This window comes from Sphaerodactylus townsendi, linkage group LG03 (genome assembly GCF_021028975.2).
Source record: "Sphaerodactylus townsendi isolate TG3544 linkage group LG03, MPM_Stown_v2.3, whole genome shotgun sequence".
Lineage (NCBI taxonomy): Eukaryota > Metazoa > Chordata > Lepidosauria > Squamata > Sphaerodactylidae > Sphaerodactylus > Sphaerodactylus townsendi.
Window position 1 is genome coordinate 90,494,796 of NC_059427.1, and position 12,462 is coordinate 90,507,257.

At 40.2% G+C, this 12,462-nt stretch overlaps 1 protein-coding gene across 1 annotated transcript in view; it reads left to right on the forward strand.

The window, feature by feature from the left end:
* Positions 1-11,954, forward strand: part of PDLIM4 (PDZ and LIM domain 4) — a 93,578-nt gene extending 81,624 nt beyond the window's left edge. Inside the window, exons 5-7 of the mRNA XM_048489830.1 lie at positions 2,652-2,809; positions 7,048-7,168; positions 8,278-11,954. Of these exons, the coding sequence (XP_048345787.1) occupies positions 2,652-2,809; positions 7,048-7,168; positions 8,278-8,482 (484 nt within the window). The 3' untranslated portion in view covers positions 8,483-11,954. The remainder of the gene's footprint in view (positions 1-2,651; positions 2,810-7,047; positions 7,169-8,277) is intronic.
* The last annotated feature ends 508 nt before the right edge of the window (positions 11,955-12,462 follow it).

A 12,462-nucleotide genomic window follows, 5' to 3' on the forward strand; every position in this document is an offset into this window, starting at 1 on the left:
TTCAAAATAAATGAGATAGTATGGAAACAATGCCAGTGTTTAGAGCTCTGCAAAAATGTAGGTGACCCAAGGTTTGCAAATCTAAAATTAAAATTAAAAAAATCTATCTTTAAAAAAATGGATTTTAAAAAAAATTCCAAAGCACAGTCATGATTTCTATACATTCACAGTTCGTGAGAAAACCTTGGCCAGAGTTCAGTTCATACTATAGGTTGGCATAGTATTTTCAAGGTATGCACACTTGGCATGGAGCCTTGAAGGCCAGAACAAGGAGGAAGAGGAAGGCATAAGAGAAAGTGGGATAGGGAGGTAACAGCAATTAGGGAGATGATGGTAGGCAGGGGAGGGAAGTCATAGTGACCAGGAGCAGTGGTATGTTAAGGGGGTGTTGTGATAGAACTTATAATTTCAAGATATTCCCTTATGTTAGTCTATTGTAGTTAATTTGAAGACCTTCTCTAAGGTCACAGGTTCACATAGGTCACATAGGCAAATCAGTTAGATGAGAGTGCTTGCATGAAGGTGTTGGTGTAGCTCCTTAGATTCAAGCAGAACAGCACTTCATTCTTTTGATCTCTTAATTTGGAACCCAGACACATTAAGAACATAAGAACATAAGAAAGAGCCTTCTGGATCAGACCAGAGTCCATCTAGTCCAGCACTCTGCTACTCGCAGTGGCCCATCAGGTGCCTTTGGGAGCTCACATGCAGAATGTGAGAGCAATGGCCTTCTGCTGCTGCTGCTCCTGAGCACCTGGTATGCTAAGGCATTTGCAATCTCAGATCAAAGAGGATCAAGATTGGTAGCCATAGATCGACTTCTCCTCCATAAATCTGTCCAAGCCCTTTTTAAAGCTACCCCATGCATAATTTTTAGACTTCAATTATATCCCCCCTCAGATGCCTCCTCTCCAAACTAAAGAGTCCCAAACCCTTCAGCCTCTCCTCATAAGGAAGGTGCTCCAGTCCTTCAATCATCCTTGTTGCCCTTCTTTGCACTTCTCGATATCCTTTTTGAGATGTGGCGACCAGAACTGAACACAGTACTCCAAGTGCGGTCGCACCACTGCTTTATATCAGGGCAGGACAATCATTGCAGTTTTATTATCAATTCGTTTCCTAATTATCCCCAGCATAGAGTTTGCCTTTTTCACAGCTGTCAAGTATTGAGTTGACATTCCCATGGAACTATTAACTAAGACGCCCAAATCCCTTTCCTGGTCTGTGATTGATAACACTGTTCCTGTAGCGTGTATGTGAAGTTTGGATTTTTTGCCCCTATGTGCATCACTTTACATTTTGCTACATTGAACTGCATTTGCCATTTCTTAGCTCACTCACCTAATTTATCAAGGTCCGCTTGGAGCTCTTCACAATCCTTTGCAGTTCTCACCACCCTACATAATTTGGTATCATCCACAAACTTGGCCACCACGCTACCCACCCCTACTTCCAGGTCATTACGTGGGAGGGGATCAGATTTCCTCTTTCCTATTAGTCTTTGCAGATCCCTCTTTTATAATGTGAAAGCATAAGAAATTTTAAGTTGCCACAATTACATGTATGAAGATAAAGACTAATCACAGCAGTATAATGCGAATATAAGAACTGTCCATGTCCTTAAGCACATACCCAATAGGATACCACTGTATGATGCATGAAAGAAACCCGATTAATCTGAATACAGATCAATAAGTAATATGGTGCTGAACTCTGCCGTACTGCTAACCTGCTTTGGGAACTACTAGCTAACTTATGAACTAGCATACAAGACCTTTTGATTAACCAGAATTAGAAGTGCATACAAAACCTTGAAGTAAAAACAGAATGGTTCAACAATGTGTGATTATCTAATGCAGCAGTGCCTATTTTTGTAGTTTTGTTTTAATTTTGGTTTACTGGTCTGATTAAACTCATTGAAAAATTAAAATTTTGTTACATTTTCATTATTGTTTTTAAGCTGTGGACCACCTTAAAACAGCTCATGATTGCACTTTGGGTTGCACATGGTCACCACTTACACCTAGTATTGTTTAAACCTTGGAGATTTTTCTTAAATATATTATAATGGCTTTTTTACAAAATAGGATCAACCCAGGAAGGAATTCGATTATAAGGAGGAAATATTTTGAATAAAAAGATACCCTTGAGATCAGTGTCAGATATTTTTCAATGGTTGAATGAAGCCAAATTTATGTAATTTAATTTAATGCATTTTTTAAAAATATGATCTATGTTTCACACAGGAATTCACAATGGATTGTAGCAGCTGCCCTTTGTAGCACACATGGGCTCACTGGTCAGTCTTAAACTCTATTTCGCAGTAATGAGGAGAATGAGAAGTATATCCAGTTTGTCTTTTGTACTTTGTACAATTATTTCTACATTGCTAGTCTTCTGGCAGAAAAGTCCAGTGTGGAAAAAAGGGAACATGCTTCATTGTATTTTGGTTATAATATACATATACAGGTTATAATATACATATAATATACAACTGAAGATCTGTATTTATAAAATATGTAAGGGCTAGAGAGCCTTGTGGTAGGGGGGTTCACAACAGTTCATCCTACTTAGATCCATTCTGGACTTCATTCATTTCTCGTGTGCAGCTACTGGTTAACTGATTTGACCTTGTGCTTGTCTTTAATTAGTGGTGACCCTCTGAGGTCCCTACCAAGAAACAGAAATGGAATTGATGTGGACTCTGATGTGTACAAAATGCTTCAGGATTATGAAAGGCCAGTTTCAGAGCCTAAGCAGTCAGGATCCTTCCGCTATCTGCAGGGCATATTGGAAGCTGGAGAGAATGGTAAGGAATGCAGCATTCTAAAATATTTTGTCTTGAAAACATAATTCTGCTGTACCTTAAAAAACCAAAGCAGCTGATGCTCAACATCTAATAAAATCCAGTTACATTTAACATTATACGGTAATACATCGAGGAGTCTGTTGTGGCTGTGACTATTTGCTAGGAAGTTGATGGCTACCGCAATGAACAATGATGAAGGGAGAGGCAGGGAATCAGAGCCCTTATTGATGGGTTTCTCAAGGCAGGGTAAGATGCAGGGAGTTGCTAGATGACTGGTCAGCAGCAATTACTAGCTGTTCAACCTGGGCTACTGATATCATGGCCTCTGTGTGAACTGGGCCACCCCTCTATTATGCCACACAGTGCATTTTGAAAATATGCTGGGTTTTCACTCTGTGAGGGCTGGGGCTTTAACTGCTGTTTAAACAAAGCTGGATTGATGTGTTATTTGAACAATGTCATCTCTGCCCAACTGCACCTGGTGGAGTAGCTTCTGAAAGCATTAATTCCCAGGTGAAGCTTGAGATAAACAGAAAAAATTAACTTTATTTACTTTCTTCAATGGAAAAGGTCATTTGGGGGAACTGAGTGTCAAAAATATGCTACACCATCCTCTCCTGTCAGATAGGATTTGTGGTGGAAATCCGTTTCCAGGATATTTTGTATATCACAGAGCTTGGTTTGAGAGTAAGCAGACTAAAACAGTGAATGTTTTCAGACAGGGTTTGTACATACAGAGGCATAGGGTAGAAGACAACCTTTCTCGGGAGCCTTTGCCCAAGGAAACTCAGAGCCTGGCTTTTGGGCTAAAACAGGATAATTTCAGCAAATACTTTAAAGAGGAAAGTGTCTCAGAACTGGTTTGTGGGAAAGCTGGCTCCCTGTCGCATCTGGCTTTTTCAGCCATTTGCAGACTGTGACTGGCTAATACCCACTCCATACACACCAAACAGGAATACATGGTTGGTGACTGAGAAAAAGGACTTGTTCAGTGGCTGAATATCTATAATTCCAACAGGAAATGACCTAAGAGGAAAAAAATAAGTATTTTATTTGACCTACCAGTATGTAAATATTTTTCACATTCTCTGCAACTACATGTTAAGCATAATTTGTCTCAGAGAGAAGGGAGACAGGTGGGAAAAACAAATGTGAGTAAATGCAGTGATACACACTTAGACATCAATCATTCAGTTCTCCTCCTAGGCATTAAAGCTTCAGTACGTGGTTTTCCACAAATCTGACTGTGCACAAGACATTTCTAGATGCCCCTTTCATTAACAAGAAGGTCCTGTTTATATAAAATGGAAAATAGATAATAAAGAAATACATAGTACGAGAACCAAAACAAAATAAAAGATGCCCAAATATACAGTGTGTGCTTTGGCATTTTTTTTTGTTTGTTTCTTTTTTTAAAATGGCATTCATGGTGGATAGGTAGCTTTGCGCGGTCATGTCACCTCAGGCAGCCTGGTTTTGATCCATTTATTCTCTTAAATACTATATTGTTTTGGACCTTATCTGTTCATCTAGTTTTGGACCCTATTTTCTGTTCATCTAGTTATGCTACCATTGGAACAAACTCATGAAATGTGGGCTCTCTTAAAAGCTGGAATTGCTCCATTTTAAAATAGAATTGCACTGAAAATAAAGGTCTATATTCTTGACTACCCCTGCGTTTAATTTTTAATGATCAGCCACACACTGTGTTTCTAATTTAAAAATGTGTCCTGCAGGGACCCTCAGTAGGTACCCCTCAGTCATGAAAGGTGAGCCCTCAAACCATAAAACAGAGCAAAGAATTTCTGAACTATTTGAGCTTTTTTTACAGTTATGTAGCTCGTTAGATGAGGGACATTTGCGGGGTGAAGGTATGGATACAGAAATAGGAGAAAAAGCACCCATGAATGTCTCACATGACATTCTCCTAAATGGGATAAACTTCCTACCTTTATGAAGCCTTTGTCACATATGGAGATTCAGGGCCCATTTGTAATAAATGTAACAAAAAGCAATTGTTTTCTGTTTAAAACCCTTAATTTTATTGGTGTGGAATTTTACTGAATCAAAGCCATTGATTTAGAAGGGTATAACACTGCTTATAACAGTATTGTTAGTCAAATTTCATAGATTTGCTTTTCTGGGCCTGGTTTTGTATTTGTAAGACTCTGTATTAGCTGGTTTTTTAAAAATATATAAGAATGGGTTGGGAAGTTTACATCTTGCCTCAGGTGTCCTTGGCTGATTTTTCACTTTCGAAATGCCCCGTGACATATCTGGGAGCGTACCTGCTGCGGGGCTTCCCACCCTGCTTGTAGTTCGCACGGCTGCCCGGCTCTTTCCTTCACTCAAGTCAGGGCCAGTGCAGGAAACCCCAGCTGGTTCCCCATGAGCCCAGGGCTTTCCCATAAGCATCAAGCTCTTCCGCTCCCATAAGCATGAGCAAGCAGCCTCTGTTTCCTGCGTTTGGATTGGCTGAATCTCGCCCCATTCCCCCCACTAACTTTCAATACTTTTTTATTTTTTAAACAGCGCAGGCAGGTGCCAAGAATCAGTGCCTTTGCTCCCCCTTATCTAAAATCCTCGCTGGTGCCTCAAGGTCGAGAGAATCACTGGCTTCCCTCTCAAACTCCTTGCACGTGTGAGAGAATGTCTGGGGGGCCCCCTTTAACCTCCTTATGACTGCGAGAGAATCGTCCTTCCCCTCCTGCAAAGTCCTCACAAGAGGGGAGGATTCTCTTGTTTTGGTGGGGCGGGCCAGAGCAGCAAGGCTGGAAAAATAGTTATGATGCTGCTGCCGTGAGTTCTTCATCCGGAAGCTTTATAGCCTCTAAACCTCTATAAGCCTCTACATAAACTTCTTGTTACTTTACCTGTTGGATTTAAATATCCCTGGATGTATCATTAGAAGAAGTGAAAATTGGGACTGTCACAATTACAAATCTATTGAAACCATTTTAAATTATTTGTTTATAACTCAAGTATTGAGCTTTTGTATGCCAAGGTGTAATTATTGTTATAGTGTCTTGTATACACCTACCCTGTTAAAATGGTAGAGTTCTTCATGGCAGGGAAACCCCCGGAGCAACACGGGGGCATTAAAAAAAACCCCTCCATTTTGGCAGTTCTGAAAAGCCACGGAGCAAAGCCAGTTCTCCGGGGTGACGCCAGGGCAACAGTGTGGCAGACATGCTGCAGCAACGGGGGCAGTGAAGAACTCTCCATTGCACCAGGACATTTCCCGTGCTGAGGGACAATTTCACTGTGAAAAACCAGCCCTTGAGTAGAGATTCACTTTCAGTTTTGTTAACAGAGAAGTACCTCATAAAAGATACACAAACTTCCCAAAAGGAAGGTTATCTTGGAGCAAATTTGCTTATGATTGATGCAGCATGAAATCTAGCAAGCTTGCCCACAAGTAAATTGTTTTGATTTGTTCCTCAGTGATCTTCCAGTACTCTTATATGCATATTGCCAGTACACAAAGAACACCACAGGAATATCTGAAATGATAAATAAATAAAAATGAAAAAAGAACCAAAACAAAGGACTTTACTTACCAGAGGTCAAAGGAAAATATTAATTTCTATATCTAATAGATATCTGTGGTACCCATCTGTGAATAGCTAATTCTGTGAATCTCAGCCAAACTGACAGAACAGAGACTTTTCTGTCAACTTGGGAAAACCTCCTGGGTTGACCTCACGCACACGCACACGCACACACGCACACACAAACAATGTTGTTTCTAAACTAAGTAACTTCTTATGCTCTTCTATAATTTGAGCTGTCTTTCACTTTCTCACCACTTTTCCTTCTTGGAATCTTTCCCATTAAATTTCCCAAGAAGCTCCATTCTAGTTTAATTTGTTTTTTTAATCACAGAATTTCCCAAGTGCTAAGATTTTTCTCAAAGGAATTATTGGTGTTAACCCTGTATCCTGCTTATTTACCGCTTCTACCATTACACAGCCCATCTTATCATGATGACATAGAAGTAAATCCCACTGATTTTCAGAGGATTTACTTCCAAGTTAGTATTTTCTGGACACAGCTCTAGAACAGTGTCTTCACTCCAGTGGTAAGGAAGAAGGACTTTATCAGACAGGCTTATCCTGTGGTGTCACCATGCCAACCTACCTTTAGTTGTAGAGTAATGAATAAATTACTTACTGAGACAGATACATTACTCATGCTTCAAATAAATAACTCCAAAATATGTCATAAATTCTTGGCAGGTGAAAAACATGAAAGACTGGCCAGTCCAAGACATGTTAAATCTCCAGTGTCTAAACTGGGTGGAGCCATGTCTGGCTTACAGATGCTGCCTGAGTGCACCAGATGTGGCAATGGAATTGTGTAAGTACATGAATCCCCCCAAGTGCCTTCATGTTTAATATAGTTTAATATAGTTTTTGGTGGAGTTAAACAATGAACACACTATCTGCCTCATTGTTATAATTCTTGAGCAATCTATGTTACAAGGAAGTTTTATATACAGGGAGGAGTAGTGGAGTAGGATGCATAAATGCTGTTGCCTTGATCAAAGTACTTTGGTGTTGAACAACGCACATGATGCTCTATACTTATAGGGAATTTCACTTTGGATTTAAACATTGGGGAGTGCTTCATGTGCACCATTTGGTTCTCAGTCATCCAGCAGTGCATGTGTAGAACAAAACACTACAGTGTATGCGCAGTTTCTTGCATAAGAAAAGGGGGGTGCACCTCTGTTATACAGTTGTAGGAGTAAGCATAGGCCGTTTCCGCACGGCCGTAAGGGCGCCTCCACGCCGGCAGGAATTCCGCCGGCGTGGAGGCGGAGGCCGTTCGCATGCAGGCATGCGGACGGCCTCTGGAGAGGCCGGCAGGCGGCTCCGCATGGAGCCGCCTCTTCCCCCCTTCCCTTTCCCATGTACCTCTCGTGTCGCCGTCCTGCTGGCCTCCTCAGCCCCGCCCACGCTGCCCTCCGACCTCCAGGGGTCGGAGGACAGCGAGGGAGGGACTTAGGCCAGTAGGACGTCGAGCTACATGAGAAGGGAAACAGCGTCATTCCGGTTCGCGAGCGCCAGCGAAGACGCCTTCAACAACAACCCTTTAAAGGGTTGTTGTTTAAAGCGGCCTGACGCCCTGGGAGGGCGCCAGATCAGGTCGGCGCTGCTGCATTGCAGCAGCGCCGCCTGTGCGAATGGCGGCCTGGGGGCGGCGTTTTTACCACCCCCAGGCCGTCGTTTTTGGCCCGTGCGGAAAGGGCCATAGTTGGTTTGTTTTTGAATTGCATGATTCAAACACTTCAGGGCAAATGATATGATGCAGGAGGGGAAGAGAAGGAGTGTGAATGCGGAGGAAGAGGGAGAGTTATGTAGCATAGGTGGCACAAAATGTAAGCCAGTAAGTATGACTTGAAATAAATATTAACAGTGGTGAATTTCTCTCTTCTTTTTTTCTTCTTCCTTACACTTTGACAGAGGCACAATAGTAAAAGCCCGGGACAAGCTCTACCACCCAGAATGTTTCATGTGTGATGACTGTGGCCTCAACCTAAAGCAGAGGGGCTACTTCTTCATTGAAGAACAGCTGTATTGTGAAACACATGCCAAGGAAAGGGTTAAGCCGCCAGAAGGATATGATGTGGTAGCTGTTTATCCCAATGCTAAAGTTGAACTGGTCTGAATAAATACTCTTGTTTCCCAGAGAGGTCAAAAGGTGGCTCACCCACCCACAGGCACAGTGTCTGTTTTAAAGTATGGCTGTAATCAACTCCGATTACTGGAGTCTCTGTAAAGTGCCTTTTCAGAGATAAAATGGTTTACACTTGGAATCTCAAAGGATAGTGCTGAAAGCCTCTGAAAAGGGGTTTTTTCTTTTCTTTTTTTCCTTTTGACACTTTGCTTTTGGGTTGCTGTGTTCATTTCTAATTTTTTGCTGCAAATGCTTTCCGTGGTAGCCCAATCCAAAATCTGTGTAAATATGGATGCTTTTAAAATCTTGATTTCATATAAACCAGTATGCCTTTATTCTTTCTCATGGTAAAATATAAATACAATTTAAAAACTCAAAAGAAATGAGGCACTTTAAAAATAAAATTGACATTTTAAAGCACTACAATAAATTTACTTTTTCTCTGTCATACTGGTATGCAATTAATATTTCTATGTGGCTTTCAAGGTACCAGAAAATTGAGATCATCTGTAATGAACGTTTAGCAATATAACTATAGAGAGGGCTTTCTATGAAAAACCTGTGGATGAGAAGATAAACTACTCCTAATAGTCATGAAAGACCTTTTTTAAAGTAGTTTTTACAATGTGTTCCCTAGTTTGTTACATATCTGTACTGAACTTAGGAAAAGAATGGCCTGATTGTGATTTCTAAACATTACCAGATGTTTATGTTTTCCATCTAAGAATAATTATTAACATTAACATTGTCACTTTGGTGAGGCAGCATTCCGACAGCAGCTAGAGAAATCTACAGGCATATATTCCCCCAAAACACCTTCTCTGCTGCCATAAAGAAATTGTTCTTTTAACTCTCATGAATAGACCCATCTTGGCTGATAGTAATGGATAGATTGAAGAGGTTACAGAATCTGATGCTTATCTCAAAGGCATTTTCAGGTCCTGTAATCATGTAATTTGTGTTAAAATCTGTACATTCCCTGTGGCACCAACGTGCAAGCTTGGTATACAGCTGTGCTCTGATTGTATACCATGCAACGAAGAATCAGGTATAACACAAAATCTTTATACTTTACATATTTATGCATTTCTCTTTCTCTGGGTTTATGACCCATTTTGCTAACATTCTCATCCATCCACCTCATTGCTGTTTTATTTTATTTTGAATGAAGAGTTTTTCACTGCACACTAATCACATTCCTTAAAAATCATTCCAAATTTAGTTTTCAAGTCTATGTATGGGGCAGGGGTCTCCAGGGTTTTGCCCATGGACACCATGATGCTCACTATCACTTTTCTTGTCTCCCACCTAGTGTTTTTAGAAAGTGTCTAAACTGGGCCAGGTGGGCATCTTGGCCCTGATTGGCCATTGGAGATCTGATGGACTGTGCTGATTAAAGTAGCATTGTTTCAGTGGCAGCTGATACCACAGTATTTGTTTTATTCTCTTTCATTCCTCTTTCCCAGTGTACTTTTTGAATTGCTTCTCTTCTCCACTGCACTTGGGCTTCCTCTGTGTTTATAGCTCCATCTCTGGTGACAGCCATATTGTAGCTGGTTGAGCTTCCTGCCACAGTCATTTTGTGGTAGCACCCACCATCTAAAATTCCCAAAATACCCAAAGGCTTAAAAAAATTACCCAAAGGCTCAAAAACATCTTTTCCAAACCATCATTTTATAGCACTAGAAGTGTGCATCTGTAGATCATTCATCACACTTGAATTTATCATTATGAACAAGAATTGTTTCCTGAAGATGTATTAAGAGGTTTCATCACCTAATTGTGGTGATAGCAAAGACCATTATAGTTTGTGAATAAAAGGATATTGCCAAGACTACAGGAGTAAGCACATGATCTTAAGTATTTTTTTCAAAGTTAAAATTAATTTTTAAAACTATTAACAACCAAATGTGAGATGCTTTCTTTGAGAATGGAAATACTCAAGAATCTTAGTATACTCAGAAATAGTCCTGGGAAAGCTCTAAATCATACCATTCACCAGCACCTCTGAAATAGGGGCAGTACCTGTAAAGCAATGAGCTATAGGAATATTTAGGGATAAAAGAGTATACAACTCACTTCTTTTAACTGGCTGTCCTTGAAGAATTCATGGTACCACATTAGGCTCCTCGGATACAAACAGTCATACATGGATCCTGTAATCTACAAGTGAAGCTCCATTCATGGAATGGACCTTCCCCAGCTCTGCCAATCCTTCATAACCCCTGCTCCCAAAACTTCTGGTGTTCAGAGAATCCCCAAAGAACAGGGCTGGCCATGATATGGAAGTCTGCAGTCAAAGGGGAGAACGTGCAAATTTCCTCCACCATAGGCAAAAGTGTCCTTGCACCAACAGAAACAGACTATGAGATGTGGCTCACTACATTACATAGGAGTTACTGGGAGGCCATTCATTCGCATGCCTCACAATAATCACTTGAAAGCCGGTACAAAAATGCCAGGTATTATTTTTTACCAAAAACATTCAAACATAAGCCCGTTTCTCTTTCATCGAGTCTCAATTTTCTTCCTCTCACTTGGGAAAATTCTTTCTTCAGGAATTCACAGCATGGTCCCACATAGCATATAAGGCACAAGCATATGTTTCCATCATATTTGCTTGGCATCAGCTAGACAGTGTACATACCTGTCGTTCGCACATCGTTTATTGTCTATTTAAAACCATAAAAAGCCAATCATTTGTCATTTTCCTTGTATTTATTTTTCTTTCTTTTCTCAAATGTTTTCAGTAATCACATGTGAGCTAAAATGACCCTTATACATACGTGAGTAATAATAATCACATGGTTGCCTAACAGTAAATAGAGGTTATGAGCAAAGAAGAAAACTTTGTAAACAAAGTTGTAATGGGTGCCGCCAGCTGTGCTGCCAGCTTTTTAATTCCGTGAGCCTCACATTTTTGACTTGCTAGATCATCGATCAGTTTGCAGCATTTTTTGTCTCCAAGTAAACTGTTTTTCTAAAGACATTTTTCACCTTGCAGGTGTCTGCTGTCCACCTTGTATGTGTTGCAATAGCAAAACATGTGGCATATCTTGGAAAATAGTAAAGGGTTTCATTACTTCTGAGTTCTGAATGTTGTAAATCACATAAAAGTATTCATGTAGGTATTTTTCAGTAATCTGTTTCAGGCTTTATATAATTTAAAAAAAAACACTGGCAAGGAAACAGGCACTCCCTGCCTTTCATGTGAAAACAAATTCTCAAGAATCAAAATTTCTCCAGGCTTATTTCCTGGTTGCTCTTGTTTAATGAGTTGATAACTCTCTGGGGTTTCTCAAGACTCCTGTTGTACTAAAACTTTGTGTAGCAAATTGGTTTATGTCTGGGATGTATTCCATTCCTCTCACAGATTTTGTCTTGTACAAATTAGTAGAACCAAGATGCTGTTTTATATGCCTCTTCCAGTGCACTGAAAGAATAAACATTTTGATTACTTGTATCATTAAGATTTTGTAAGATGTATTTAGGAATGCGTTCTGTAAGGAGTTTAACTGTGCTGCTAGTTGTCATACGTCATTTGTTTTATCTCTAAAGTAGTGTATCTGCTTTCACATCACCACAGTATACTGAATGAATATGTATGTTGTCCTTGTATTCCACTTTATTTGGGCTTTGCTATCATGATGACCTGCTCTTCTTTAATTCTGAGCACACTCATTTTCTACCACGATTTCTCCTGCTTAGTAGTCAAACTAGAGATCAGATTCAGCCATGATTATGGACCAGCAGAAGTTGAGGAAGCTGCATTGGAAGTGCAGCATATTTACTGCAAGTGTGTTCCTTCTTTAAGCTGAGCTTATTACCAGAGTTCTCCGATTCTTCACTAACAGCTGTTTGGGAGCACTGAATGATCCAATGGTACTCCAGATATTGACAGGTGTCCTTGTTACATGTAATTGGTAGCAGTTCTGATGCAATTCAGATGCCAAGTACAGAACAAGAAGAAA